Consider the following 26,915-nt stretch of genomic DNA (forward strand, 5'->3'; position numbering starts at 1 on the left):
GCTCTGCTCAGATCAGACAGCATGTTTACAAATAAGTGAAACAGCTCAATGAAAACTAAACAACTCTGGAATTGTAAGACTTTTATTAACTTTCAGTCAGATGCATAATAGAAAACGAGTTCAAACCATCCTCTCAAAAAATAAAAGCTCAAATCAACGGTTCATATCTACATGTATTTCCAGAAAGTGGGGAGAAAGCAGGGATAGAAAGTTTACCCATGCATGTTTTCACTCGTATTGATAAATACAATTTGAGTTACCGGAGCGGCCCTGTGTCTTTAGCCTGAGAGCAGCAGTCCACATTTTTAATACAGAATCAGGACCATGCTGAGCAAGCTGGATTTCATTACCGGGTCAGCTCAGGCTCTCGTCTGTGGAGGAACATGATGAGAAAGGATACATATTAATTTCCCTTTTCTTGGAGTCGCTGGGATTATGAAGCTCAGGAGGCTTATAGAAACTTGCAGTGGGCATGAGCGGGCTTAGGAAAACATCTTCTGACCAACAGTGGACGAGCTGTTTGATCTGTTTGGACTAAAAAAGTTGTTTGTGCTGTTTATCAGACGCTCCCTCTGCTTCTGTAAACACATGGGTCACAAGATTCTTCATAAATAATTACTGAACATGACGATAAACAGCAGTTCAAGAAGAGAACAGCTGATGGTGAACGTGCTACAGCAGCTCAAACTGCCTCCATCCTCTCAGACACCATCTGGACCTTCACACGGACTAAGGTTTGCAGATCTTTGGCTTCTAATCATCTCAAAGAGAAAGTGAAAATAAAATATCTGGAGGTCACACATGGTATGCAGAAATAGCATGCACTCACCACAGAGCAGCAACTGCTTCCATTCACTCACTCACACACTCAGGTTCACCTCCGCGCTCCGGTCTGCAGGTTTTAGTTAAAAGTTAAGAGTCAGTTCAGATGGTTTGGTATCCAGCGTGGCTCCTCTTCCTGCCGATCAGATAAGCGATGAGGACGATGAGCACCAAGCCGGCAAGAGCTGCTCCAACGATGATCGGGATCAGCATCTGTGTTTGGTCTATCTGACACTCCTCCGCTGGAAACAGGAAGAGAAGAGAGAAGATGTGAAATATTTTGTAGACTTTTTGACCTGGACATGTCGATGTCTTTGTATTTCCACAGTGGGGCCAGTCTGGTGTGACCATGTTTAATCATAGCCGACCACAGTCAGCGCTCAAATGTCCTTTTGAAATGTTGAATAGAGGGATTATTGATTCTGGAAACATTGGCCTTTTTGATTCAGGACTGTTTGAGGCCCGTCCAAAACCTCACTCTTTAAATAGTTTGAACATTCTTATTAACGGCTGAAACAACCCAGACAAAGAGAAATAGAGCATTTAACTTATTTTAAAACATATGAAAGGTTGATAAGTGGTAATACAGGTATCACCAAACAAAGTATATATAGATTATGATGATATTCTCGTGGCATCAGAATCACAAAAATAAAAATTAAATTAAAAAAGTCAAAAACAAATAAATACGTTAGGATGAGTAGGCAGAATAAAAATTATAAATATATATATATATATATATATATATATATATATATATATATATATATATATATATATATATATATATATATATATGTTTAAGAATATATATTTTATTTAATATGTTTTATTCTTTATATATATTTGTTTTTTTAAGTATTTTTTATTCTGCCTACTTATTCAAATCTATTTATTTTGACTTTTTTAATTTTATTTTTGTATTTTTTTTTATGATTATGATGATGATATGTGAATAATATCATCATCATCAAAATGAACTGTTTGGTGACATCTTCATTTGCATTTAACAACCTGTCCTTATAAGCATCTCATACTCTTAAACATAGTGTTTATTTATTTTTAATATTTCTACATGTTTATATTTTTATTCTCTGTATGTTCTTATAAGGGGGGAGGTTAACAACAGTTAAAAAACTAAACTTTTTTTTTTTTTTTTTCAAAGTGGTTTGAACCTATAAGAAATGTTTTTTATGTAGGAACAATATTGACACAAAAAAAGTTTTATTTTAAGAATGTGGTTTAAAGGGAAGTCACACACTCCTCTTCCAGTGTTTGTTAAGATCCACAGTGGCATCACTTCTATCCTTGAGGAAGCACAGCTCCAAAAAAGTCAAACTGTTCCTTTAAATCTGCATATTTCTCTTATGTAAAACTACATTTATAACCTGCAATAGTAACTATGAATTAAATTAAGCTTCTTTACCTCAATAATCCTGCAGAGAACTTCATTCTCTTCTACAAGTGAAGAGAAGTTGTGATAAAAAGCAGCAGAGAGGATGAGAGAAAGCCTGGTTACCTGTAGCAAACTGGTTTGTAGTGACCTCAAAGGGCTGCACCTGCACTCTGAACGTGTTGAGAGAGAAAGTCGGCACCACAGCCAGAGTTTGCTCCGCGTTGCACATGTATGAGCGGCCCAGTGTGCTCCTCAGGTAGTCCAGACTTGTGTTACTGGCCCAGAAAGGAGCTGCAGAGAGAGGCGGGTGGGTCAGCACGTCTTTGATTTACAGAATGCAGAGTCAAGATAACAAGAAACATCGACATACCCGTCATATCAGACCAGTTAGCAAGCAGAGTAATCCCACTGAGGTGATACCTGTTGCTTGTGGAGTTCTGTGGATGAAAGAGAGGGCTTCATTAACACAGAGGAGCAAAAATGTAACACAAACATTCATGGAGGAGAAAGTGTGAATGTACCAGGGTGAAGGTGAGGCTGAGTGTGGTGACTTGTTCTTGTGTTAAAACCAAGGAAGCACTGCTGGGTTCACATGATCCTGATACACTGGTCTCATTGGGACTCAGATTCACTAATTCTGTGACCGTCTAGAAACAAAGAGAAAAGTGTTTTCATTGTGTTACGTCACACAGAACAGGAAGTGATGTATTCATTATTTTACTTTGAGGTGTAAATCTCTCTTTTACCTTATTCTGGGATAGAGAGAAGTAGGAAACGTTGAGCTGCAGTCCCATCCGAGCCAGGAGACACACGGAGCCGTTGATGTTGTTTACAGAGTAGGTGCCCCGTTCAGGTGTTCCTGGAGGGCTTGGTGGAGCCACTGGGGTCGTTGTAGGAGCGGCAGTGGTGGGTGGAGCTGTGGTAATGGCTTGATCTGCCGTACATACACTCTCTGCAACAAGACGAATGATAAGATGGTAAAATGATACAAAACGGAAACAAGGTAGAGGAAAGTAATATGAAATACTTCAAAATAAGATAAAATAATTATAATAAAATGAATACAATAAAATCTGAGAAATATCAGAAAAATAAAATCACTGCAATAAAAAAAAATCATAGCAATAAAATCAATCAAATAAATCAAAGGAATATCAGAAGAATAAAATAAAACCATTACAAAAAAATCGTTAAAAAATCAGAGAAATAACAGTTCAATTAAATCAGTAATCACAAAAAAACAATAATCACAAAATCTGAGAAATATCAGAAAAATAAAATAAAATAATTACAATAATTTTAATTAAAAAAAATGAGATACATTATCAGAAAATTAAAACCATTGCAATAAATTCAATAAAATACAATCAGATAAATATAAGAAAAAAAATCACCACACTAAAACAATATAATAAGATCAGAGAAATATCAGAAAAATTAAATAACTACAAAACAAAAATAAAATAAAATCAGAGTACATGCAAATATATAATTAAAAAAGTAAAAAAATAAGGTAGAATAAAATAAGTTTAAAAAACGATGCCAATTCTTTTTTAATAATGATAATAATGCAGTCCAGGGCCTAAAGTAAATTACTCCAAGTTAAAAAGCCAGATTAAAAGGTAAGACTTAAGTTTACTTTTAAAAACACCCAGAGAGCTCGCCGTTTTGATTTCCAGAGGCAGAGTTTAGAGTTTAGGGGCATAAGAACAGAAAGCTCTCTGGTCACCTGTAAACAAACAAGTCAAGCAGCACTTTTATGAACAAACACACAGTTAGGGTCAGCACCTGTTGCACTCAGGTCATTTTGTGGCATGTACGCCTCCAGCCTCATGCCAGAGAAGGTGACGGATGCTCCTCCACCAACGCTGAAATTGGAGGGGCTCTCACAGCGGTAGGTGGTGTTCATCGTTGCCCAAATGCCAACTGAAGATGACACAACTGTGACCACATCTAAAGAAACAAACATAAAGAATTTAGTTTGCTGTATAAAACTGCAGAAATATTAAACATCAGCATGCCGTGGACTGGACTGGACTAGAGTTTGTTATTGGATTTGTCCTCACCCGAACTGCCTGCATCAGGGAAGATCAACGTATCGCTGAGGTTGTACTGCAGCGTCAGGTTAGCAACACTGTACAGACTCCCGTTGGTTGAGAAGCCGAGCCCCAGAGCATGGCCGGGTCCAAACACGACCACCAGCCACGGTGAGCTGGAGTCTGTGCCACACGAGCTGCTGCTTGCATCGACCATGGAGGAGTCTGGCAGAAAGAACTTAGCTGTTTTCTGGAGAAGAGACGGGAAATATAACCGGTGTTCATTAAGAGATACGATCAATAAGAGCAGTGTTAATGAGAGTGCTGCTGTCACTGTGCATACCGTGCTAGTGGAGGTGTTGTATGTGATGGAGAAGGAGGCAGAGAGCTCGGCCTTGATGCAGGTGGAGTTCCCTGTTTTCACCTCCAGAGTAACGGCCTGAGTGTGACCTGAAGAGGAGAACACAGTGAGTCATGATGTCAGAATGACAGGCAACTACTTCTTCTTTTATTCCCTTTGACAGAGTCTGTATTTTACAATTATGTAATTGTTTTATTCTTTGAGAAGGAATATGTCTTTAAAATGCTAATTGTTATACGTTCAAAATTTAAGTTAAATTAATAAAAAATGTTTTAAAAGTCTGCATTTCTAAATCATTTTTTATCAATTATTTTAGGGGGGCTTTGTTAATTAAAATTAATTTTAATTAACATATTTCTTTAATTTAAGAAAATATTTTTAAAAAAATCGGAATTTCTGTATAATTCTGTAATTCTGTATTTTTAAATTTGATTTTATTGATTCTTTTAAAGGGACTGTATCTGTAAAAAAATTTAATTATAATAGGTTTAAATATTAATTTAAAAAATATTTTAAAATACAAACAAATATTTTAAAAAAAGAAAAATTCAGAGTCTGTATTTTTAAATTATTTTCTTATTCTTTAGGGGACTGTGTGCAGAATGTTAAATGTTAAATATTCAAAAATGAATTAAAAAATTGTGAAAAATAAAAAATAATGTGGAACAACACTTTTTTCAACTATCTTTCACTACATTCATTTCTAATGCATGAAATGATAATTATTATTAAGTGTTCTGTGTTATAACTAAATACTAAAACGATTCCACAATGTCATTCAATAAACATGCCTAGTCATACAAATCAGTTACAGTTAAGTTTGCTTTATGGAGCTAACTTCACTCTTTATAAATAAAAACACACGCCCTGATGTTGTGAAAGTATTCATTATCTTGATGTCCTTGTTTTGATATGACTTCCTGTAAGATAAAAACTCCTGCACGAATATAAATGATAACAGAGGATTAGAACAACACAACCACTTGTGTCACATGATGTTATGTCCTACATTAACAGCCATGCAGTTCACATGAGCCACCGGCAGAGGGCGGTAGACTCTCTGTTGACAGAGATAAAGAGCCAATAGCTTGAACAGTTACAGATCAAAGGCATGTAAACAGATGGAATAATCAAAGTATTTTCTAAATATGTTTAATATATGAAGGAGAAACTCACAGCCCTCTTGTACCTGTACCTCGTACCGGAATATTCCAATTGTTTTTATACAACTGTGAGTTAAATTGCTAAACATATGCCTTAAATAATAACAATAATAATAAACATTATAATTTAAAAAATGATAACAAGATGTATCATATATATAGTGCCTTTCTTAATTAAAATAATTTAAAATTAAAATTAAGTTAAAAAAATAGCACATAAGAAAATCTATCAGACTTAAAAAACATGTTTCTTAGTTTAAAAAAATAAATAATAAAATAAATGCAAAATTGTACATTGAAGAAAATGTAGGGAAAAAATTAAAGCTGTTGTTTTACTCCAAGTACACCAGGTGTGAAGCCAAACCTTCCCTGAACTGAATAACCACGAAGCACTACCCGACTACGCCAACCTGGCAACTTTCACATTTTCATGGTAGGCTATTAATACCTTTATGCTACGGAAACTGCCAACTCACTGCTGCTGTCAGTGCTCCTGTGTGAGAGAATAACTCTCAGACCTTTTGTTTAGAAGCTGTTGTATTTCACGACTCGTGTGCTAATCAACTCTATAACCAATATCCTGAAAAAATGTTCTTCATTTATGCAATACAGGAAATGTACTGTTTGCTTCACACTTCCCAGAATAAACATCTATAAAGAGATAGAGACAGAAGAGACGGAGATATATGCACAGGGATATTGTTTCACTTCTGGATTCTGTTGCGTCAAACTTCTGTGTTGTCAAGTGTGTGTGTGTGTGCAATAAAATAAACGCTACTCCGAATATCTATTTATGCCGCAGTCCACAAATAAATAAAGCTGTGAGTCAAACACACTTTAAACAAACACTTTTCCTGCTAAGAAGGATTTCTGTAATTGAATGTTGCTACTTATAAATGCAGATTGCCAGATTATATTCCTTATTAACAGATTTATTCAGTTGTTTGTTTGTGTTGATAATTTAGCAGCTCGCTTATTACACAACCGACCGACCAACGGAGCGCTCCCCCTCCTCTTGAGCTCTCTCCACTGACACATTGATCTCATTGGGAAAGGCTCAGTTCTCCTGTGCGGGGTAAACCACACACACACTCTCTCTTTTGCTGCCGTACTGAAACTTGACCTGAATGTCACCTCTCTGTTCCCCATGTAAACACACGGCAGACAGTTTGCACAACACTGCAATCTGAGGCTGCATGACTCTGAGTGTATATCTGGCCTCGGATAGCAGCGTTAGACAGTACGGTGACGTATCCCACAATGTTCTCTGTGACGGGTGGGAATGCTGGTGTTCAGAGTCTCCTGCAGAAATGTTCAGCGTCCTGCAGAGTTAGAAACAAAACTGAACGACTGACTTAGGTTACATTAAAACATAATCCAAGTACTCGAGCTGCAGCTAAACTTGGGGCTTTCACTCTGTCAGCAGCCTGTGTGTGTGTGTATGTGTGTGTGTGTGTGTGTGTGTGTGTGTGTGTGTTTGTGTGTGTGTGTTTGTGTGTGTGTGTGTTTGTGTGTGTGTGTGTGTGTGTGTGTGTGTGTGGTCAGGGAGATTAAAATGCTGATAAACTCACACCGTCAGTAGGCCCCTAATGACCTGTGTGCCAACAAAAAAACATCATCCCAGTCATGTGAAGCTCTCCAATGACACAACAAAGGGGTCAACGGGGTCCATTAACAAAACAAGAGCTTTAAAATAGAAGAGAAGAGAAAACGCCACACGTGGGAATCTAACCTTTGGATTTTTAAAGTTCTCAAAGTCCTTATCAACCTCCTACACATCTTATCACCTGGCCTTAATTACAGCTTAGCTAAATCATAGATATGTCATATATTACTTTAGCTCCATACCAAAGGGAGGTGTGTCCTCCTGTGATCTTTTGTAGACTGTAAACAGCATCATTGCTAACAGACAGCTAGCTTAAAGCTCCAGTGAGGAACTTTGGTTTGTTTGATTATTCGGAATCAAGGTACTGCTAGTAACGAGCACTGGCGGTGTCCGTCTCGATCTTTACGTCGATGTTTCTGTGACGCAGCATGGTGGCGTGTATGTTTACATTTTACAGCCATGCTCAGTGTTTGCAGTCTCACACCACGACACACATATTTGCAGCGACTGTCGCTAATGTTTTCTTCTTCTTTTGCTATTTCATGCAGTTAGCATTCTCTTCCTCCTGTTACTTCAAAACAGCTTTAAAACTCTCTATCGCCACTGTCTGGCAGGAATTCTGTATTACAACCAGCCACCGGTGAAAACGATGACAAATTGTACTTTTAAAATGCGACAATATTTGCATTAACTCTTCATTTTTAAACAAGTGAACAACTATTCAATTATTTGAAAATCATGTCCCATCCAAGCGGCAACCACCGGTCTCAAAATATGAAGCCACACATGACAGTGTTATGAGCTTGCAGTTCGTTGAGCATCCACTAGAGTCTGGCTGCAGAAACACCAGAAACCACATACACACCCATACAAAAAAGACGATCTTTACAGCAGAAATAAACATGTTTACAGCCTGTTTAAAAAAATGGCTTCAGTCTGAATAGCTAACTTCCCTATCGGCACACACTTTTCTAACGCGACAGCTCAGAAGATATTAAGATTCCGAGTTTTGCCCATTTAAGGGCATGACTGACTTGACTGACAGGCGGGAACCCTGTAGCTGTTGGCTAGGAGGCTCAAAGCATGCCTCTTTACCTCACACTAGCTCAACAGCCGTTAGGTTGAGTTCAGCATTTCAAATATGGCTGCCACCGCCGATCAGCTTCAAAAAAGCTTTTCAGAAACAGACGGGTGACGTCATGGATACTACGTCCATTATTTATACAGTCTATGGTTTCATCCCTACTGTCGTGGAATTTTCATAGTCTTATATATATGTATCTAAGAATGTTTAACTATTGTATTCTTTCAGTCTAAATGTCATGTTTAGAGTAACTTGTTTCCTATGTCGTCTGTGACGGGCGAGATAGTGTCAGGGTAGTAGTCAAGGTCTCTCCCCCTGCTCCTGTCTTTATCTATGTGTTATGGCCGACTTACTGTCTCCAGAACTAGAGCACAGGTCTTCTTCCTACTTGTTGTGCTCCTATTGTCCAAACATGGTTATCTAACTTTAGTGTCGTCTTCAGAGGGAATAAATACCATGCCAAGGGTTTTGTCTGTCAGAACTGACTTGGCATTGCACTGCACTCTCCTGCCTGTGTACTGTTATGTTATTTCTCCTTGATCAAGGTCTACATAAACTATTTCAACGTAAGCCGTCCGAGTCTCCTGAGTCTTCTGTGTCCAGTGTCCAGTTTGTTGCTGAATTCCATCACAGGTTCTATCTCAATGCCAACATGTGACTGAGCAGCCTCATGCTACAGGTAAAGAAAAAGGCCTTGGCCTGACACCTACCCTCCTGCCAGTGGTTTCAAACATTGAAAACAAGGATTTAGAAATAACTACACCTCTAGTAAACACTGTTAATGGCTATTTTCCGTCTTAAAGATGCATCAATATTAATTTCAGTCTGTTTCGCAACAAGCTAAAAACTCCTCACAGCAGCTTTAAAGTATACTGCAGAATGTGATTAAAGAGGCTTCTTGGGAAGCTAAAACATTGATCAATAGATCACCTAAATGGACATTCTTGAGTCGATCTCAACACCAACATGTGACTGAGCAGCCTCGTGCACCAGGTAAAGAAAAATAACCTGGCCTGACACCTACCCCCCTGCCAGTGGTTTCAAACATTAAAAACAAGGATTTAGAAGTAACTACACCTCTAGTAAATATTGTTAATGGCTATTTTAGGTCTTAAAGATACATCTCTAATAATTTCAGTCTGTTTCGCAACTAGCTAAAAACTCCTCACAGTAGCTTTAAGTAGGCTTTTTGGGAATCTAAAACATTGATCAACAGATTGTCTGAATGGACCTGATCAATCTTGGTTGGATCTCAACGCCAACATGTGACTGAGCAGCCTCATGCTCCAGGTAAAGTAGTAAAACACCTGGCTAATGCTAACTTTAACAACCTAGCTAACAGTAACAACCTCACTTGTTAGAATGGACAGCAGTGACGTCACGACTAACCAACTAACGGTTATGATTTATGGGTCGAGCCCGAGCCGTAACAACGATGATTAAAGGCTTTAAACCGTAGAACACTCACCGATTACCGTCAACCAGGCGATGATGAGCACGGACAGAGCGTGTGAGAGCTTCATCTTGTTAGATTGAAGAGTATTTCACCAAAGAGGGCAGAAAAACAAGCCCGGACTGAGAGACACACCGGTGCGTTACCGCTGCAGGCGCAGGTGGGATCTTCTCCCCGCACACTTGACTTCACGAACCCGTTAGTCGTAAATCGTAAATCGAGGCTCTTCCGGTTTTAATTTACTCTCTAAAGAAAGCTTAAAGGAACATCCAGCCGTCTTTAAGCGTGTCCTGTTAAAAAAAAGGGCAGATAAACGCGGTTAGATGTCGGTCACAGCCTCACTAGTCTCTTCACGTCATGTGAACGGGGAGCAGTCAGAGCTCCAGTCACGTGAAGCTGCTCCCCACCTCCTTCATTCAAGGCATTACTTTATGAACTGTCCTCTGTAATGAAAACAAAATGACATAAATGTGCACAACTGAGGGGGAACTGCAGATTTGATTTATGTTGTTTTAAAAGAAGATGAGTTTTAATATATATTTGAGGTCGTGCAGACTTATATAAGTCTAAATAGACGAGGGTGGGTGATGCCAGCAGGGTGAAAAGAGACCCCAGAGAGGAAAAGTAGTGCCCTTCCAGGAATAACATTACAATGAAGTGACTCACAGTTGTGAGTTATGTCAAAGCAAATGAATTACTTGTAATTAGGATGTCATGAAAGAGGATTGCTGTCTTTATTAGCATTCAATATATATAGTTGTGCTCATAAGTCTACACACCCTGGCAGAATGTAGGATTTCTTGGGTAGTTTCTGTTGTTATTATTATGATATAAAAAGAGTACACAGTTGTTTGACAATAAATGGCTTCACCCAACCACTAACCATGAGTGAAAAAAAAGTTTTTCTCTTATCATTCATATTCTGGCACAAATTCTGCCAGGGTATGTAAACTTATGAGCACAACTGTATATTCTAATTCTAAATACAGTGGATTTCTGATCATGAAAGAGTGAACTTTATTTATTCTTTATTCTTTATTTGGATCCCCATTAGCTTCCACAGTATCTTCCTGGGGTCCACACAACAAAAAAAAAAATAAGAAAAATAATTACATTATTGTTTTTTTTTGTGTGTTGTTTATTTATTTATTTATTTATTTTTCATTCTTGTCACTCTTGTCTCTAGGTTTAGGGTGGGTGGGTAATATGGGTGGTTGGGTGGATGTAGGGAATAAATGTTCTTGTTTGTAAAATAAAAAACTATCAATAAAGCATTTAAAAAAAAATTAAAATAAATCAAACAGTTATTTAAAATCACACATTATCCGTAAAACAAAAATGCTATAGCAGCAAATCAAAAATGAAAATGAAAAATAAACAAAGTATCTGAGCGAATAAATGATGAGTTGCATTAAACAACAAAATAATGGAAACAAAAACAACATTGTAACAAACACATGGCCCTAAAATGAATAAAACAAAGCGTTTCAAAACAGTGATTACATCATTTCAATGAGAAACTCATCAGCATTTTTTGAGTGACTTTTTAAAAGTACATTTTTTGATTTTGATCATTCTCATGTTAGTGGGGAGCAGATTCCAGGCAGAGGAACCTCTGAAAAGAATAGATTGATGATTTCATCATACAGTTGGTTCTAGGACCACAACATTCCTGAAATATCTACCTAGCATGCACAAGATAAATTAAATGGTATGTATAAAATGTATGAAGTGGAGCACAGCAGAGTTTACTGTAAAAAGGGAAGGTAGCATGTGAGTCCACACACACACACACACACACACACACACACTTACACACTGATGTGCAGGCTGAAAGTGCATGAGTGGCTAGTAGTCAGCTGACACCTTCATCAATTCACGAGGGTGTGTAAAACCCCAGAAGGAACGCAGGGGCTGCTTAAATGCTGCTGTACAAGACTTATCAGGACCCCACCACATTCCCCTTGCATAGTTCAGTCACGCTTTGAAACAAACTTCATGCATTTTTTGTCTTTGAATGAGAGCACATTGTCAGGAATCGACCCGTTGCAGACTGCATGGTGTAAGAGAGGCTGTACTTTTCTGCTGTTATAGTGAAAGTAACAAGAAACACTCTTTTTGTTTTCACTTCCATCTTCCAGTAACTTGAAATATTAAAAATCTATAAAAGGGGAAAGTGCTTATTCACAAAAGATGAGTATCTTAAATTTGAAGATCTACTTTTTGTTTCTATTAAAGCTCAACATGTGGAAACACAAACAAATTGTATCAATCTGAGTGAGACAAACAGGAGAAGGATGGAAAATATGTCAGAAATTCAATTTTTGACGCTTTAATTTGACAAAAATCACTTTCCCAAACTCACATTATTCCATTGAGGTTTGTTTAACTAAGATTCAATTTATAAAACTAGATTAGAAACAGGGAGTTGATGGTCAGTGTGGTTGGATGTTGCTTGAAAAGCTATTACACCATTACCAAGCAACAGCACCTAATAAAGTGACACCACTACAATTAGAGTACTTTGATACTTTGTATTTGGTTTGCAGATAATAAGTAGTCAGTGTTTGATGTTTCTAAACTTTTCTTTTCTCCTTTCAAATTAAATGTAAGCTAGATTTTTGAGGATATATTAAAAGTAGTAGGCTTAAGTAGTAGGTATTAAGAGTAGGCTTTAAACTTTCCTTTTCGATGAGGCTTATAGTTAGAGCAGGCTCAAGCTTGGACCACCTCTAGTTATGCTGCTTTAGGCTTAGACTGCCACACTGGGATCCTGTCTTTCCCTCTCTCTCCTCTGTCTGTCTGCCTGTCTCTTTCTTTAACTCTTCCTGTCCCATTAAAGTTACTAACCATAGACCTTTCTGGAGTTCCTGAGCTTCCTTGTCTCGTAGGTTCCTCTGGATCTCTGCCGTAGACGGCCTGCTGCTGTGGACGTGCAAGACTCCAGCTGCTACAACTACTACTATCTGTCTCACCACTATCATCTCTCTCTCTTCTTCCTCTCCCTTTCCCCAACATGGTCTCAGCAGATGTGTGTCTAACATGAGTCTGGTCCTGCTCGAGGTTTCTGCCTGTTAAAGGAAGTTTGTCCTCGCCACTGTGACTTGCTGAATGCTGCAAAGTGCTCTGCTCATGGTGGATCAAGATGAGATCAGACTGAGTCCTGTCTGTAAGATGGAACTGGATCTTATCCTGTCTTGATGTTGGTGTAATCCATGCAGCAAGCTCCAGCTGAGGGAGGCAACAGGACACTGTGTCACCAGCTGGTTATCTACAAATCACCCAGTAAATCATTAAATATCCATTTATTCAGGTTCACTTTTCTCACTCTTACATAGAATACAATCTGATCTACAAAAACGTCAGCACATAACATTGGACATTTGGACATTTTGGTCAAAACATATAAGGTACCCAAAGAAATACCCAAGTGGCTTACCTTCGTGTAAATCAGCTTCTGTGTCACAAGCAATGAACCCTCCCCCCTGACCCAAACATGTCCATCCCAGACTTCACTTCATCCCTCAAGTCTTTTCTCACATCTTTTAATGTCCTCAACAGCTGTTTATCAGCCAAAACAAGCAACCCACCAATCAGGTTTACACCGAGCAGTTGATGAAGCCATTCATAAGGATACGACCTGATCAAAAAATAAAACAAAAAACTTAAAACTCAAGACAAACCAGCTATAGTAGAAAATAAGTGATCTTAGAACTTGATGGAGAAAAAAAAATATCCCAATCCCGAGGAGCAAGAAAAAAAAACAGATTAGAGGGAAAGTGCTAAGTTATTTTCAGTTGAGTTTTGCATTAGCAGATTTGTAAGTCACATAAACCAACCATCAAAAACCTGGGTCGCTCCTCCAGCCCCCTCCCACTAAAGATAACGCAGTGGGAACAGTTCGGCCAAGTCTCTCTCTTGTCTCTTGAGCTCTGTGTGATCTGGACGCTGCATCCAGGCTCGTGAATGGAGGGAAAGATGAGCACCAGAGGAAAGTCTGGGGGGCTGAAGGGCTGTGATGCTGTGTATTTTGGGGGGCAGCCAGCTGTACGCTTGCTGTGAGGAAAGCATGGCTGTAACAGTGGCTCCCCTTCAGGCAACATAGTGGTACTGGTTAGGAGTCTCCTTGTCACGTTCCATGTAGTCTCTGTCTATGAGGGACTCGATGCGCTTTTTCAGATCGCCCGGCTGTGGAGAGGACGGACAATGAGAGTCTGCAGGATTCGTGTGCATGCTTTAAATAAATATAACGAGATGATTCAGATATCTCACCTTGACTGGGAACTTCAGCTGGTTATAGAGCTCTGACACCAGCAGGTTGTGACTGAGGGTCTTCCTCATCTTCATGATGCGCACCACAGCTGCATCAATCTGATACTGCCTGTCCTGGAACACACGCTCTGTGGTGCTCACCTGCTCCTCTACCTGTAAGGATCAGTTTTAAAGATTTAGAACCCTGCTTATGCAGAATTAAAGTTTCTGCACTGTCATGTGTCATAAAGTTAAAAAGGATTGTGTGAAATGTAGAAATGTTTTTCTTTTACCGTTTCCTTCATTTGGATCTGGTTGATCTTGATGCGAAACAGTTTGTGTTTGAAGTCGTTGTTGAAATTGAACCGGTCCCCATCCTCCACATCTTTCCCTCGGGGGTTCTTGTTAAGGACCCGGGCCTTTCCGCAGGCCAGAGACTGCAGCGTGCGCTTGAGCTCTCCCTCCTCTGTGCAGAATGAGACACAGTATTAGGTTTCACGCTTGCTTCCTCTACAACAACAGATTAGTCATACTGCATATCTAAAGACGGGGCTAACCTATGCCGGTGGCCGTGCGGATCTCCTCCATGCTGAACTCTTCGCCCTCCGTAAACATCAGCAGCACCAGCGTCTGGAACAGAGAGACCTGCAGCTCCTTCTTACCCTGCAGGAGAGACAGCAGTTATGTCTTGTTCAGCTCTGATGTTTACTCCTGCCAATTTGTACAGAAGCACTGCCGTAACCTTACCTCTTTAAACTCTGCCTTTAGTACAGCATGGCCCAGTGTGGGCTGCCACTGCAGCTTCCTGCCGCTGTGCTTCCCCAGATAGAACAGCTTAAACACCTCTTGGAGTTTAACCATCTATAAACACAGCACAGAGATGAAACTGGTGTTAAGATCTTCCTGAACACAGACTGTAAAGGCTCAGTAGTTGATCCATCACCTACTTCACCTACTTCTAAATAAGTAAGCCCCAGTGTCTTAATGTCTATTTTTATATTAAAACTTTCATTTTGATAAAGCTTATAGTTAGGGCTGGCTCAAGCTTGGACCAGGTCTTAGCTATGCTGCTACAGGCTGAGATTGTTTGTGTGTTAAAGAGCTCATAGTGCCCTATTACTCCTCTTGAACACTACGATCCAACATATGTAGGCCTGCTCATTGTACCTACAGTCTCTAAAAGTAGTGAGGGAGGTTGAGCCTTCAGTTTTCAGGCCCCTCTCTTTTGGAGTTATCAAACAGTGTGAGTCCAGGAGGGAGACACCCTCTCTACTTTTGAGAGGAGGCTTCAAACTTCCGTTTTTGATAATGCTTACTGTCAGAGCTGACTCAGGTTCAGACCAGCTCTCAGTTATGCTGCTATAGGCTTAGATGGCGGGGAGAACTGACACTGGGATCCTGTCTTTCCCTCTCTCTCTCCTCTCTCTGCCTGTCACTTACTTCAACTCTTCCTGTCCCATTAAAGTCACTAACCATAAACCTTTCTGGAGTCCCTGAGCTCCCTTGTCTCGTAGGTTCTTCTGGATCTCTGCTGCTGCGGACGTGCCAGACTCTAGCTGCTAAACTACTACTATCCGTCTCACCACTATCATCTCTCTCTCTTCATCTCCCTCTCTCCCTCTCTCCAACACGGTCTCAGCAGATGTGTTTCTAACATGAGTCTGGTCCTGCTGGAGGTTTCTGCCTGTTAAAGGAAGTTTGTCTTTGCCACTGTAACTTGCTAAATGCTGCAAAGTGCTCTGCTCATGGTGGATTAAGATGAGATCAGACTGAGTCCTGCTCACCTCTGGGGGGAGGTGCACCTCCATGGGTGTGTATGAAGGCCAGTAGCCCATGGTGAGGATGTTGACTGTAAGTTCTATGTTGCTTGGCTCACTCTGGTTCTGTATGTACTGATAAAAACAAACAAAAATCAAGTTTAAGATGATGCATGAACATGTTATTAATGACGCAGTACAGTTGTATACACCCACAAACTGTTATAACTGTTATAGTGAACCCATGCATGTTTCATGTTGCACAAACCTGTTTGAACTGGATCATAATGTCTTTGGAAAGCTCCATGTCCTTAAACATCCCCTCTAACTTGCTGGTAAAAGCTGCTCCGCACTCTGAAAAATGTGAAAACCGCAGATTATCACACTTAACTTCCTCTCACAGTTCACACATGCATATGTGACGGGCTGCTTCTGATTCAGATCTACACCTTTTAAAATGTGGAGATACTTTATGCACTGTGGTGTGAAAGAGAAGGTCAAGGGGGGAACTTCAACACAAGTAATTCTGAGTGTTTTGTAAAGCGTTACACTCTCCAATTATAGGCATCATCAAAACAGAATGTGATCACAGTACATAGAAGGACAAGTCAAAGAAACTTCTTCCATCTTTGTTGGGATCACACTGACTTAGCTGCTGAGCTACTTCCTGATTCTCATTAATAAAAACTTGCTTCATAAAATATAAAACAATGGACCAGAGACTCACCATGTTTGAGCTTGGAGAGCATCGACTTCTCAGCATCAACAGAAGCACTCTTTCCGACCAGCAGACGTTTGGCCAAGTCCTTCTTATAAAAAGCTTCAAACACATCTTTCCCTGAAGGGAGAAAAACAGAGGAGGGCTTGTTACAGGCGTATAACAAGCGTGATGGTGGTGACTGACTATCTGACCCAGAAAGCAAACAAACGTATCAACTGCACCGACGCAGACATGTATGTGTGTACAGGTTTGACTGACCATGAATGAATCTGAAGATTATCATTATCTTGTCCAGGATTCGCTCCAGCTCCTCCTCTGTAGCTTCCTTGTTCCCCGCTCTTAATTTAGAGTCCACGTATTTAGCTGAAAGGTGAGGAATGGACAAGACAGGCTGTTATCAGCTGATGGAAATAACCAAAGACTACATTCATGAGGACTAACATGTACATACTTAAAATGTGCAATACTAGAAATGCATATACACACAAGAGGGGTGTCAAGATTCACAGATCTGAATCAGTTAGTGAGCTGATGTTAGATCTGAGTGCATCACCTTGGACTGTTATAAATGACATAGAAACATAGTAAGACAGGTCTTGTTATTAGACCAGTGTGTTTTTCTTTTTTCCTTCGAATACAAACTTCCTGCAGTCTTCTTTAATACCTCAGATCACCCCACAGCCCACACAATTTCCAGAGTAAGGACTTTATACAATCGGGCAAACATAGCAGACAAGATGGACTGACAGGAAAAAAGAAAAAGATGGACAAGACACAAAAAGAAGTACGGAGAGAAGTTGATAAAAGGACATAAAAAAGTAGAAAAAAAGAAAATCTAGCAATGGTCACTCTTCCACACGTCAGATAGGATCCAAAGAACGGTGAAAAAGCACTCCTGTAAAGCCAAACATCAAACTGAGACAGTTACTGATTCATCCAAAGGACCAAACTGACCCTGAAAGAAAGAGCAACGTCATTTCTGAAACTCCTCTCCTGCAACAAAACATACATCGGCGAAAAAGGAACACAGAAAAGAGAGTAAGAAAGAAGCATGTTGAGCATGCACAAACAGTGGACCAAGAACATTCGAAATCAGCCATCTCAGACCGCTGGCAGTTTTTAGCACTTCCGCATTGGACTCATATTTTTAGACCGGAGGTTGCCGCTTGGCTGTCACACACCTGGACATCTGGGGGCGTGGTCGTCCTGCCGTTTCAGGTAGGTCGATCAAACCTCTATAAATCCTCTGAGAGCATCACAACAACATCACGTGACTCTTCTGAAGAAGACTGCAGGAAGTTTGTAGTCAAAACACACTGGTATAGTAACAAGTACTGTCTTATTTTAACATACGGTGTCAGACCTGATTAACCTTTTTGGGTATAGAAACATATCAGGCTTGATGGCCCGATTTGAAAGCAGTGGTGAGGTTTGTTCTGCACACTGTGGTCTGCCAGACTCTTTAGACTACCTTCAGGCCTCATAACGAACACTGTGCTGATTTTAGAATTAGCAAGCAGCTCAAGCAGCCACCTGCATTAAACACCTCTCAGGGAAGTCTGTGGTTATCACAACATCTATGGCCTGTTTGTTTCTCAGGTTCATAGCCTTACTTTGTCGTTGGGGTGAGGGCTTTGTGACAAGTTAAATCTGAGTTACAAGATACCGAGCAGGCAACATTAAACTGAGTGTGAAGGATAGGAATTGAACATTTTTTAACATAAGTGACAGAAATTATGAGAAGAGAGAAATGATGTCTTGAATTGATTCGTTACAATAAGTTCTGTCATGCATGTTTGTTTTCCTCTACTTTTATGGATCTAATTTTGGTCACTTGGAAAAATAAGTAGTTGTACTTGGTTGCAGAGCTTTGCAAAGTCAAAGAAGTTAGATGTCCAAAAGAGCAAAGATGTGTGTTCGTTAAACCAAAAGTTTCATTTTTCTGTCAGACACCCGGCATTGCCTGTGCAGTCGACTGAGTCTGAAAAGTTATATTGAAAGACAGATTGTCTTTATGTCTTTACTCAGCTAACTTGGGATTCAATTATCAATTTGAACCGTATCGAATGGAATCACACTGGATCATTCAACCCCCCATGTGATGTTTTGCTTTTATCTGACCCACCAATAAGTTCTGCAGGTTTGTTGGGCCTCTTGTTGATGAATGTCTCAAAAGCCTCCTTCATGGCGTTAATGAATCCCTCATTCCGTGTGAAGCAGTTCTGCGCCACGTTGTCCATCTTGTCCTTGAAGTCCAGCAGCTCCTGCACCATGTCCTTGTCTTTTTCCGGAGTGCAGACGATCTCTCCGCCGAAAGACTGAGACAAGAGAGAGTTTCAACAATGGGTAACCATGCAGGAGAAATAAAAGGTTTCTTTGTAGTATTGTTGTGATGTATATGTACCTTTATGTAATCCCTCCAGAACTGAAGCAGTGTGGGAAGTCCTCCCTTTACTTTGCTGAACAGCTGGTACAGGAGGGACAGCTCAGTCACTCGGTTCTCATCCAGCAGGGTGCTAAGACCTGGAACAAACACAACACACATTTTGATGCTTTTATAATCAAAAACACTCATGGGGCGCCGTTGGCCTAGCGGTCTAAGCACGCGCCCCATATACAGAGGCTAAAGCCCTCATTGCAGAGGTCGCAGGTTTTGTTCCAGCCTCGACCATTTACTGCATGTCCTCCCCCTCTCTCTACTCCCCATATTTCCTGTCTCTCTTCAGCTGTCCTATACATCAAAAGGCAAAAAATGCCCCCAAAAAATATAACTTTAAAAACATTCATTACAGACTCAAACTGAACTCTTTTCATGACACCACTTTACAGAGGGAGTGTGTCATATTTTTTCTGTAGCCAGGATTAAGTGAAGAATAAGCACAAACACAACCTCTAATGCTGGGACTCTCACCAGGTCACGCAGACGTACCTTTTTGTAGCATTGCAGTCATGTGTTCTCCTAACAGTTGTTTTTCAACACAAGTAATGAGGGGTTTCCTGTGAAATAACCAGATTTGAGAGGAAAGGTTAGAAAATGTATCAGATTTTTGATCTAATGACCTCCTTTCAAGATTCCTTCAAACTTTCAGATACTTTTTCATATTTGTCTATCAATTATTGAAAAGTTATGCTACTCAAAGATCATGTGTTAAAAACCAGGGATGTTAACAATTATTCATTTATTATTAATTAATTGTTAAGAACATACTTGAAGATGCTTTTTTAGTTTTCAAATTTCTATCACGTGGAACAAACATCACGTGGTCTCATATTCAGCTAAAAGGGAATGTTTACGTTTATGTTTGGGTGTGAATCAGCAGCTAAAGGTGCACTCAGAGGAGACGCCCAGCTGGAGGATGCGGCTGTGCGACAGCTGTCCACGAATGCTTTTTTAAAGGGGAGCGATAGATACACAACAACTATCGATAGCGACATTAACACGAAGGTCGAGAACTCAACACAGGACATTTCTGTATTTTGGATACAAAACCAACAGACCACTGGGATGGCTTTGTTGTTGCTGGCACGTTAATATATCTGCAGATCAGAAACATCAGAGCCGTCTGAGCGTGTTCTCTGCCACCGGACTGATTATAACCCAGTTGTGCTCCCGACTAACACTTGACCACATGCAGATTTTTGTCAATGAGAAACACTGTGCGTCTGAAATATGTTTCTGTTCATTTCTCTTGTTGCAGGATACACACATGTTGTACTCTGAGCCTTCACTTAATATGACGATATGTCTGCTGAGATTATTTTTAAGAGCCTGCTCCACATGTTCAGCATTTTAACATTTTTTACAAATTTATAAGATTCGTAGCTATTCAATACATTGTGTTGCAGTGGAAAAACACTTTTGGTATTGTTTTTTGTCACAGGAAACATCAACTTTTTATTAATGATTAATTGATAACTGATCATAAACATTTCCAAAGATCGATCACAGAGAATATTTAAAATTAGCATCCCTAAAACTACGAGAAAAAAAGTTGTTATTGATATAAGGGAGTAAAGAGAAGCACAATTAAATGATGAGTTTTTAAAGGAGGCGGAGGGAGATAAATATAGAATATTTTAACAAACAGGGAAAAAGAAGTTGCTCAACAATTAATAATCATAATACTGTGGACTAGATTGGAAGTAGTCAACGTGATGCAACTGTAATATAACTGTCAAAAAACAATCACTTGCAATCCACATTTATTATCTTTTATGAAGTTTGATTGTAGCAAAGATAACAACATGAATAGTAAAAAGATAATTACTGGGTGCTCTGGTCGAGGTAGCTCAAAATACGATCATTCTCCTCCTCCAACCGACGAGCCACGTGGTGCAGGTACTCAGGCACCTGGACTCAACACAAACACACATGCAGAGCAGGTCACAGCTGGATAACTTAATGCATGACAAACTAACGCATACATCCTTTAAAAGCCTCACTCACATCTCTTTCCTGCATCAGTCGTTGTCCTTCTGCTGCATACAGGCGATTGGTCTCAATCAGAAATCTCTCCTCGAAGGAATCTTTGTAAACCTGAGCAGAAGGGTCAGACGGTCAGGAGGCTGAAACTGTTTTATTTAATGTACTTACAAGTCTTTTGAAACAGGTGATCACATACCTGTAGGTCTGACAGCATGCCTAGTAGACTCCTGAGCAGACTGCGGTCTATTGTCTCTCCATTTCTTTCAAGTTCTATCTGCTCCAAAATGCCGTCCACCGTGCGCTTCTGAACGCCGCTGTCGCTCACGATATGTGTACGAAACAGCTCCAACCCAGTGTCCCTACAAAAGATACGCATACCATCAGTACATTATTTAAGATCAACCGTAACAGACAGAATCATTCAAGTGAAGCATCATTTTACCAGATGGAGGGAAGCAGGGAGTTCTGCAGCACGTAAGTACGATCCAGGAAGAGGAAGATACTTCGGATCATTATCTAGGAAATTAAAAGTAAAGACTTTAACTCTCATGTCCGCATGGCATTTTGAAATGTGAAAAACTTGTAAAGACATGCTCACCGTTTGCCTGCAGTGGTCCTGCCAGCAGCGATTCATTCGCTTCAGGAAGGAAAGGTTGTCCAGAGACTCTGTGAACTCAACGTTAAGGAAAAAAATCTGCACTCACGTCATGAAATCAAAACTTTGTATTCATTTATTTATTTATTTTCCATTTTTTAAATATTAACTCATTTATTTTGATTCATTATTATTCTCTTTTTCTTCTCTTCTCTTCTCTATGTATGTATTTATTTTCTATTTTCTATTGTTAAAATGATTATTTGCACTATTTTTGCCCTTCATATTTATTAATTTTCTCTCTTTTTTTGAATATTACCGTACTGGTTTTATTTTATTTTCATTATTACTTTTCGTTTTTTCCTCTTCTTATTTTTCTATTTTTAATTATTAACATTTTTTTTAATGAATTTATTAATTTATTCACTTATCTACCTACTTATATTTGTTTTCAAGTCATTCAGCATACATGTTTGGGAGTTGTATGCCTTGTATAATATACATGCATGTAATTTGTAATATGGGTACATGTACAGCCTGTATACGCACTCCTGTTCTATGGGCAATGACAAATGTCTTACTATTTATCTTACTCCCTGATTTATCGATTTTATTTGATTTTTTTAATGTTTCTCAAAAGAAAAACATAATTGCCTGAATTTTTTTAAGTTGATCTTTTGTACATAATGTGTAAAAATTCAAATAAACTGAGCTTTGAAAAAAAAATATATATATATATACTGTATATTACAGATATAACATCACAATATGCTGCTGGAAGGCCACATGTACCAACAAACTGGTCTGACTTCAAACTCTATATTCTAATTTCATTCAGAAAACCAGCCCGCTTAAACAAAGCCGGTAAAGCAGCTTAATAAATCCAGTTTAACAATTATAAATAAACAAGCTCAGTTCCTTCTATAAGCTTGTTTATGATTGTTGATTTTTGCCAATGAGTGACTTCATACTGCTTTGTAGTACAATCAAGTGTCTGTGCTCCATCTGTCAGTCACAGACACTGATGGAAATATAAAGTATTACTCCCTAACTGGTGGTTTGTTGACCCCTTGTGAGAACAGACTGCAACAACACCAGCAAGACGCCAGAGCCAGGACTCCTCTGAGCAGAGTTTAAAAGCAGACCCAGAGCTGAGTCCTTAAAGACGGAGGCTCATACTGAGGAGAAGCATGTAAGAACAGTCAGGGTCCTGGAGGCAGACCCCCTCTCTACTTTTAAGAGTAGGCTTCAAACTTTCCTTTTTGATAAAGCTTATAGTTAGAGCTGGATCAGGCTTGGACCAGCTCTTAGTTATGCTGCTATAGGCTTAGACTGTCAGGGGAACTGACTGATCAGCCTGGCACATACTTGAACTCTTCCTGTCCCATTAAAGTTACTAACCGTAGACCTTTCTGGAGTCCCTGAAATCCCTTGTCTCGTAGGTTCCTCTGGATCTCTGCCGTAGACGGCCTGCTGCTGTGGACGTTCCAGACTCCAGCTGCTACAACTTCTACTATCCATCTCACCTCTATCATCTCTCTCTCTTCATCTCCCTCTATCCCTCTCTCCAACATGGTCTCAGCAGATGTGTGTCTAACATGAGTCTGGTCCTGCTGGAGGTTTCTGCCTGTTAAAGGGAGTCCTTGCCACTGTAACTTGCTAAATGCTGCAAAGTGCTCTGCTCATGGTAGATTAAGATGAGATCAGACTGAGTCCTGTCTGTAAGATGGGACTGGATCTTATCCTGTCTTGATGTTGGGTCTTTGATAATAATATATAAAAAAAGGATATTCTCTAAACTGGTTGATCTGGGCCTGCACGTGATCTTCACAGACCTGCCGGAGCTGCTTGTACAGCGTGGGGGAGACTTTATAAGAACAGAGGTTCTCCACCGCCTTTTACAGAAACAGAGGAAAGAGACAGTTTCACAATTTGACTCAAAGACAAAACGACACAAGAAACACGACTTACACTTTGTCTCCATTTCAAAAAGGATCAGAAATGTCCTGCTAACTATAGAAATGTTATTTTTAATGAGCCACTGTTTTGACCATTATAAAACCACTTTTTAAATCAAAAGTGCAACTATACTGCATGTGTGGTAGTCATGTTTTGTCTTGTATCAACTCTTTAACAGTCAGATATTGCTTCAAATGAAAAAAGAAGACTTGACATGCTGGTGGCTAAAAGAAAGAGCACACACCTGATAGAGCTCCTCCAGGTTGTACTTGATGGAGGTGCTGTTCTGGATGGCACCGACTGCATCTCTTAGTTTTAGCCATGTGTCCTCGGTGTAGTTCTCCGCTAGTTTTGGCCTGTCTGTTACAAAAAGCCAGAGACAAAGTTAGTTAATTTGCCACAAAAAATTAAGAAAACATCATGTGGACAGAAAGATATTATGATTCACACAAATGTAAAGGTTGTACATCAAGCAAAATTACATTTCTTCAACCAGTTTCTGTAATCATCTGCTACAGGAAGTACTGGTTATACAGTATGTGGATGCTTGAGGTGACAGTTTAAATATATAATTGTCCATGATTATTATTGGAATAACCTCACATGACCTATGAAGTAGTGATTTCTGAATCTTACACTTTGGACCCTCAGGTGAAAAAGTAAACACAGATTTTTTACAAAAACAAAAACATTCTGGCTGAACACGTGAATATGTAAGACATTTTTTTCACTCTGGGAGGAACTATTTTAGTAGATCCAAAAGTGCCCTACAGCCTGCCGTGCCATGTCGCTGCGTGTCCTGTTATCTGTCGACATGTCAGGGGCCCAGCTGCTTTTCTTGTGACCAGTCTTCAAATAGTCACATACTTTTTATTTTTCAGTTTTGTGTTTTTTTTGTTATTATCATTATTGTTAATTTTGTGTTATTATCATTATTATTATTATTGTTTTTTACCTTTTGTACTTATTTATTTATTGAATATTAACCTATTCATTTATTGTATTTGTTTTCTTCTTTATTTACTTTAAAATTCTTATCATTTATAATTAGCTTCATCAATTCACTTTTTTTTTCTCATACAATAAAAACATCACTTGTTTAAATTGATTTTCTGTATATAATGTGTAAAAATTCAAATAAACTGATCTTTGAAAAAAAATTAAAAAAAATGAAGTGACACTTTTATAAAAAGTAAAAGTAATGATCGACATAAATTAAGACTTGGTTCCATATAATTGTTACTTTTTTCTAACACAGGAAAAAATGAAGTCAGATTATTTTTACATTTTAAGTCACACCCATATAAAACTCATATGTTGCTGCCATGGAAGCCCCTCACTTAAAGTGTAGTTCTGACTTATTAACATTATCATTATTATTATTGTTGATTTTGTTTTTTTCACAGCTGCTGATGTGTTTGTTTGTTTGTTTGTTTGTTTGCTGTTAAATCAGTATTGTTAGGATGTCCTGTATGTTTTCCAGAGCAAAATTATCAATAAAGTAAAAAAATATGATGTGTTTTAATGGTACAGTGTGTAGAAACAGGAATATTTAGCAACATCTCGGGATCAGTGAGAGCAATGATGGCCTTCAAGGACGTATGATTCTCAATTTGTCACGTTTCTAACCATAAATACAAATTCTTCTATACACACTTAAATACAAATTAAACCAACAGAATAGTTCATCCTATTTCTACTTAGTCACAGCACAGCAGCAGTAAATAATACACACTGCAGCTTTAAGAAAGGCATCTTTTTCAAATGTTGCATCACGTTCGTGGATATTTTTCACTCTAAGTGCAGTCAGTAATATGATTGTAATATGTTTGTACACATACCGGGCTAATTATGCTGCCTCATTCATGTGTTCATGTTTTAACCCTCCTGTTATGTTCGTTTCTCAGGAAGAGCAATATTGTCTCTGTGTCAACATGGCCCAGGGAATATTCAATGATCCAAAAGTGTCAGAACCCACAAAAATCCCAATAAACATTTTTTAAATCTCATTATTAACTCCATTACTAACCATTTAAATCAATATTTGGTGCAATGGTGTTCTTTAATCCTCACAGATCATGGATCAATGAGGATAACACTAATTTTTAATGAAAATGAATGTTGTTTCAATGTACATTGGAAAGCCCTAAATATAAATATTTTAGTTTTACATGACAGATTTTGTTTTTGAAGTGATGTTGATTAATTAACACGAACCACCTCTTCTGTCACATGCTGCCCAGATTTTAATGCTGTATTTAGCTGGTTTGGAAGGCATACATTGCCTGAAATGTGAAATGAACCACTGTGATTTTATATGATTTCACCTATTAAGCCAAGCCAAAAAATACTTAACATTTTTTGGGGGGATTTTATGAACTTTTAAAAAAGGGTCAATTTGACCCACAACATAACAGGAGGGTTAAGTAATCAACGCTGTTAAATGTTTTGATGCATTCACTGTTAAATTGGGTTTCAGACACTTGCACACATAATGTTGTACTTCACACTTTATGCTAAAAAAACAACAACAAACTTAAGAAGTATGAAGTTAAAGTAGCATCCTCTGTCGCAGTGAGATTGTGTAGCTGTGGTGGAAAGACGCAGTGGACTGTACCTTTGAAATTTTTGATCACTAATTTCTTTGAAGCCCCAGTTTTGCTGGAGGCCACGGCGGAGGTCCTGGCCATCCCGTTGGTGTTGTGCTCCGTTATAGCAGAGAAGCTGGCTCTCTTGTCCTGTCGGGTGTCCTCTGCCATTATCAGATTAGCGCTTTGGCTTAACGCTGTGTGCTTCAAGTGTTTTGCTAAGTTAGTGTTGGATTGTTCAGTCGCCTTGTTTATTTACTGTCTCTTACACAGCCTCTTTGTTGAACCAAGAGTCTTTGGTTTACAGCACGGACAGTCTCAAAGTACACCAAACACATTTACAAACTCCACTAACCTCAGGTTGATCAATCAGACAACATAACTAAGGCCAGCTGACTGAACAGAGAGCTAGCTAACACAAACTGCAGCACACTTTAGCTTCCATTTTTCCCCCACAACACTTCAGTTAGCTTCAGCTTCGTATGCTAGTCCATGCCGGTCCTCAACACTTGCAGGCTTACAACCTATTTCATTATTGTATTTTGCAGCAGTAAACTAACACATAACAGTGACATAGTTAGCGTTGATATAACAGACCCATATTATTAGTGGCTTTCTTTGCCCACATAGCTAGCTAGCACAACAAAATGGCTTTTCTCAGACGGTTCAGTCGGACAGGTGCATCCTGGGTGATAAC

At 39.0% G+C, this 26,915-nt stretch overlaps 2 protein-coding genes across 2 annotated transcripts; both read right to left on the reverse strand.

The window, feature by feature from the left end:
* Positions 1-64: 64 nt before the first annotated feature.
* Positions 65-10,335, reverse strand: lamp1a (lysosomal associated membrane protein 1a). The gene is made up of 9 exons (XM_034680499.1): positions 9,937-10,335; positions 4,598-4,704; positions 4,285-4,504; positions 4,007-4,171; positions 2,965-3,170; positions 2,740-2,865; positions 2,589-2,655; positions 2,342-2,509; positions 65-1,064 (listed from the first exon to the last, which is right to left on the reverse strand). The coding sequence occupies exons 1-9, from the start codon at positions 9,989-9,991 to the stop codon at positions 925-927; spliced, it is 1,254 nt and encodes a 417-aa protein (XP_034536390.1). The 5' UTR covers positions 9,992-10,335; the 3' UTR covers positions 65-924.
* Positions 10,336-13,210: 2,875 nt separating this feature from the next.
* cul4a (cullin 4A) lies at positions 13,211-26,915 on the reverse strand. The gene is made up of 20 exons (XM_034680510.1): positions 26,248-26,915; positions 23,875-23,990; positions 23,463-23,566; positions 21,675-21,744; positions 21,519-21,592; positions 21,273-21,435; positions 21,098-21,187; positions 20,919-21,001; positions 19,580-19,647; positions 19,055-19,173; positions 18,776-18,968; positions 16,909-17,013; positions 16,657-16,767; positions 16,198-16,283; positions 15,957-16,064; positions 14,920-15,033; positions 14,730-14,835; positions 14,466-14,638; positions 14,194-14,346; positions 13,211-14,109 (listed from the first exon to the last, which is right to left on the reverse strand). Exons 1-20 carry the CDS (start codon positions 26,387-26,389, stop codon positions 14,014-14,016), a joined length of 2,274 nt encoding a protein of 757 aa, XP_034536401.1. The 5' UTR covers positions 26,390-26,915; the 3' UTR covers positions 13,211-14,013.

The sequence above is a fragment of the Notolabrus celidotus genome, chromosome 3, assembly GCF_009762535.1.
Source record: "Notolabrus celidotus isolate fNotCel1 chromosome 3, fNotCel1.pri, whole genome shotgun sequence".
Lineage (NCBI taxonomy): Eukaryota > Metazoa > Chordata > Actinopteri > Labriformes > Labridae > Notolabrus > Notolabrus celidotus.

Excerpts from the sequence above, each read along its gene's own strand:
- lamp1a (XM_034680499.1), bottom strand. The coding sequence starts at position 9,991 with ATGAAGCTCTCACACGCTCTGTCCGTGCTCATCATCGCCTGGTTGACG. Across the intron at positions 4,505-4,597 it reads ACAACACCTCCACTAGCACG|AAAACAGCTAAGTTCTTTCT; the intron begins GTATGCACAGTG and ends TCTCTTCTCCAG. Across the intron at positions 2,866-2,964 it reads TCTCTCTATCCCAGAATAAG|ACGGTCACAGAATTAGTGAA; the intron begins GTAAAAGAGAGA and ends CTTTGTTTCTAG.
- cul4a (XM_034680510.1), bottom strand. The coding sequence starts at position 26,389 with ATGGCAGAGGACACCCGACAGGACAAGAGAGCCAGCTTCTCTGCTATA. Across the intron at positions 16,768-16,908 it reads AATCTTCAGATTCATTCATG|GGAAAGATGTGTTTGAAGCT; the intron begins GTCAGTCAAACC and ends TTCTCCCTTCAG. Across the intron at positions 14,347-14,465 it reads AGATCCAAATGAAGGAAACG|GTAGAGGAGCAGGTGAGCAC; the intron begins GTAAAAGAAAAA and ends TGATCCTTACAG.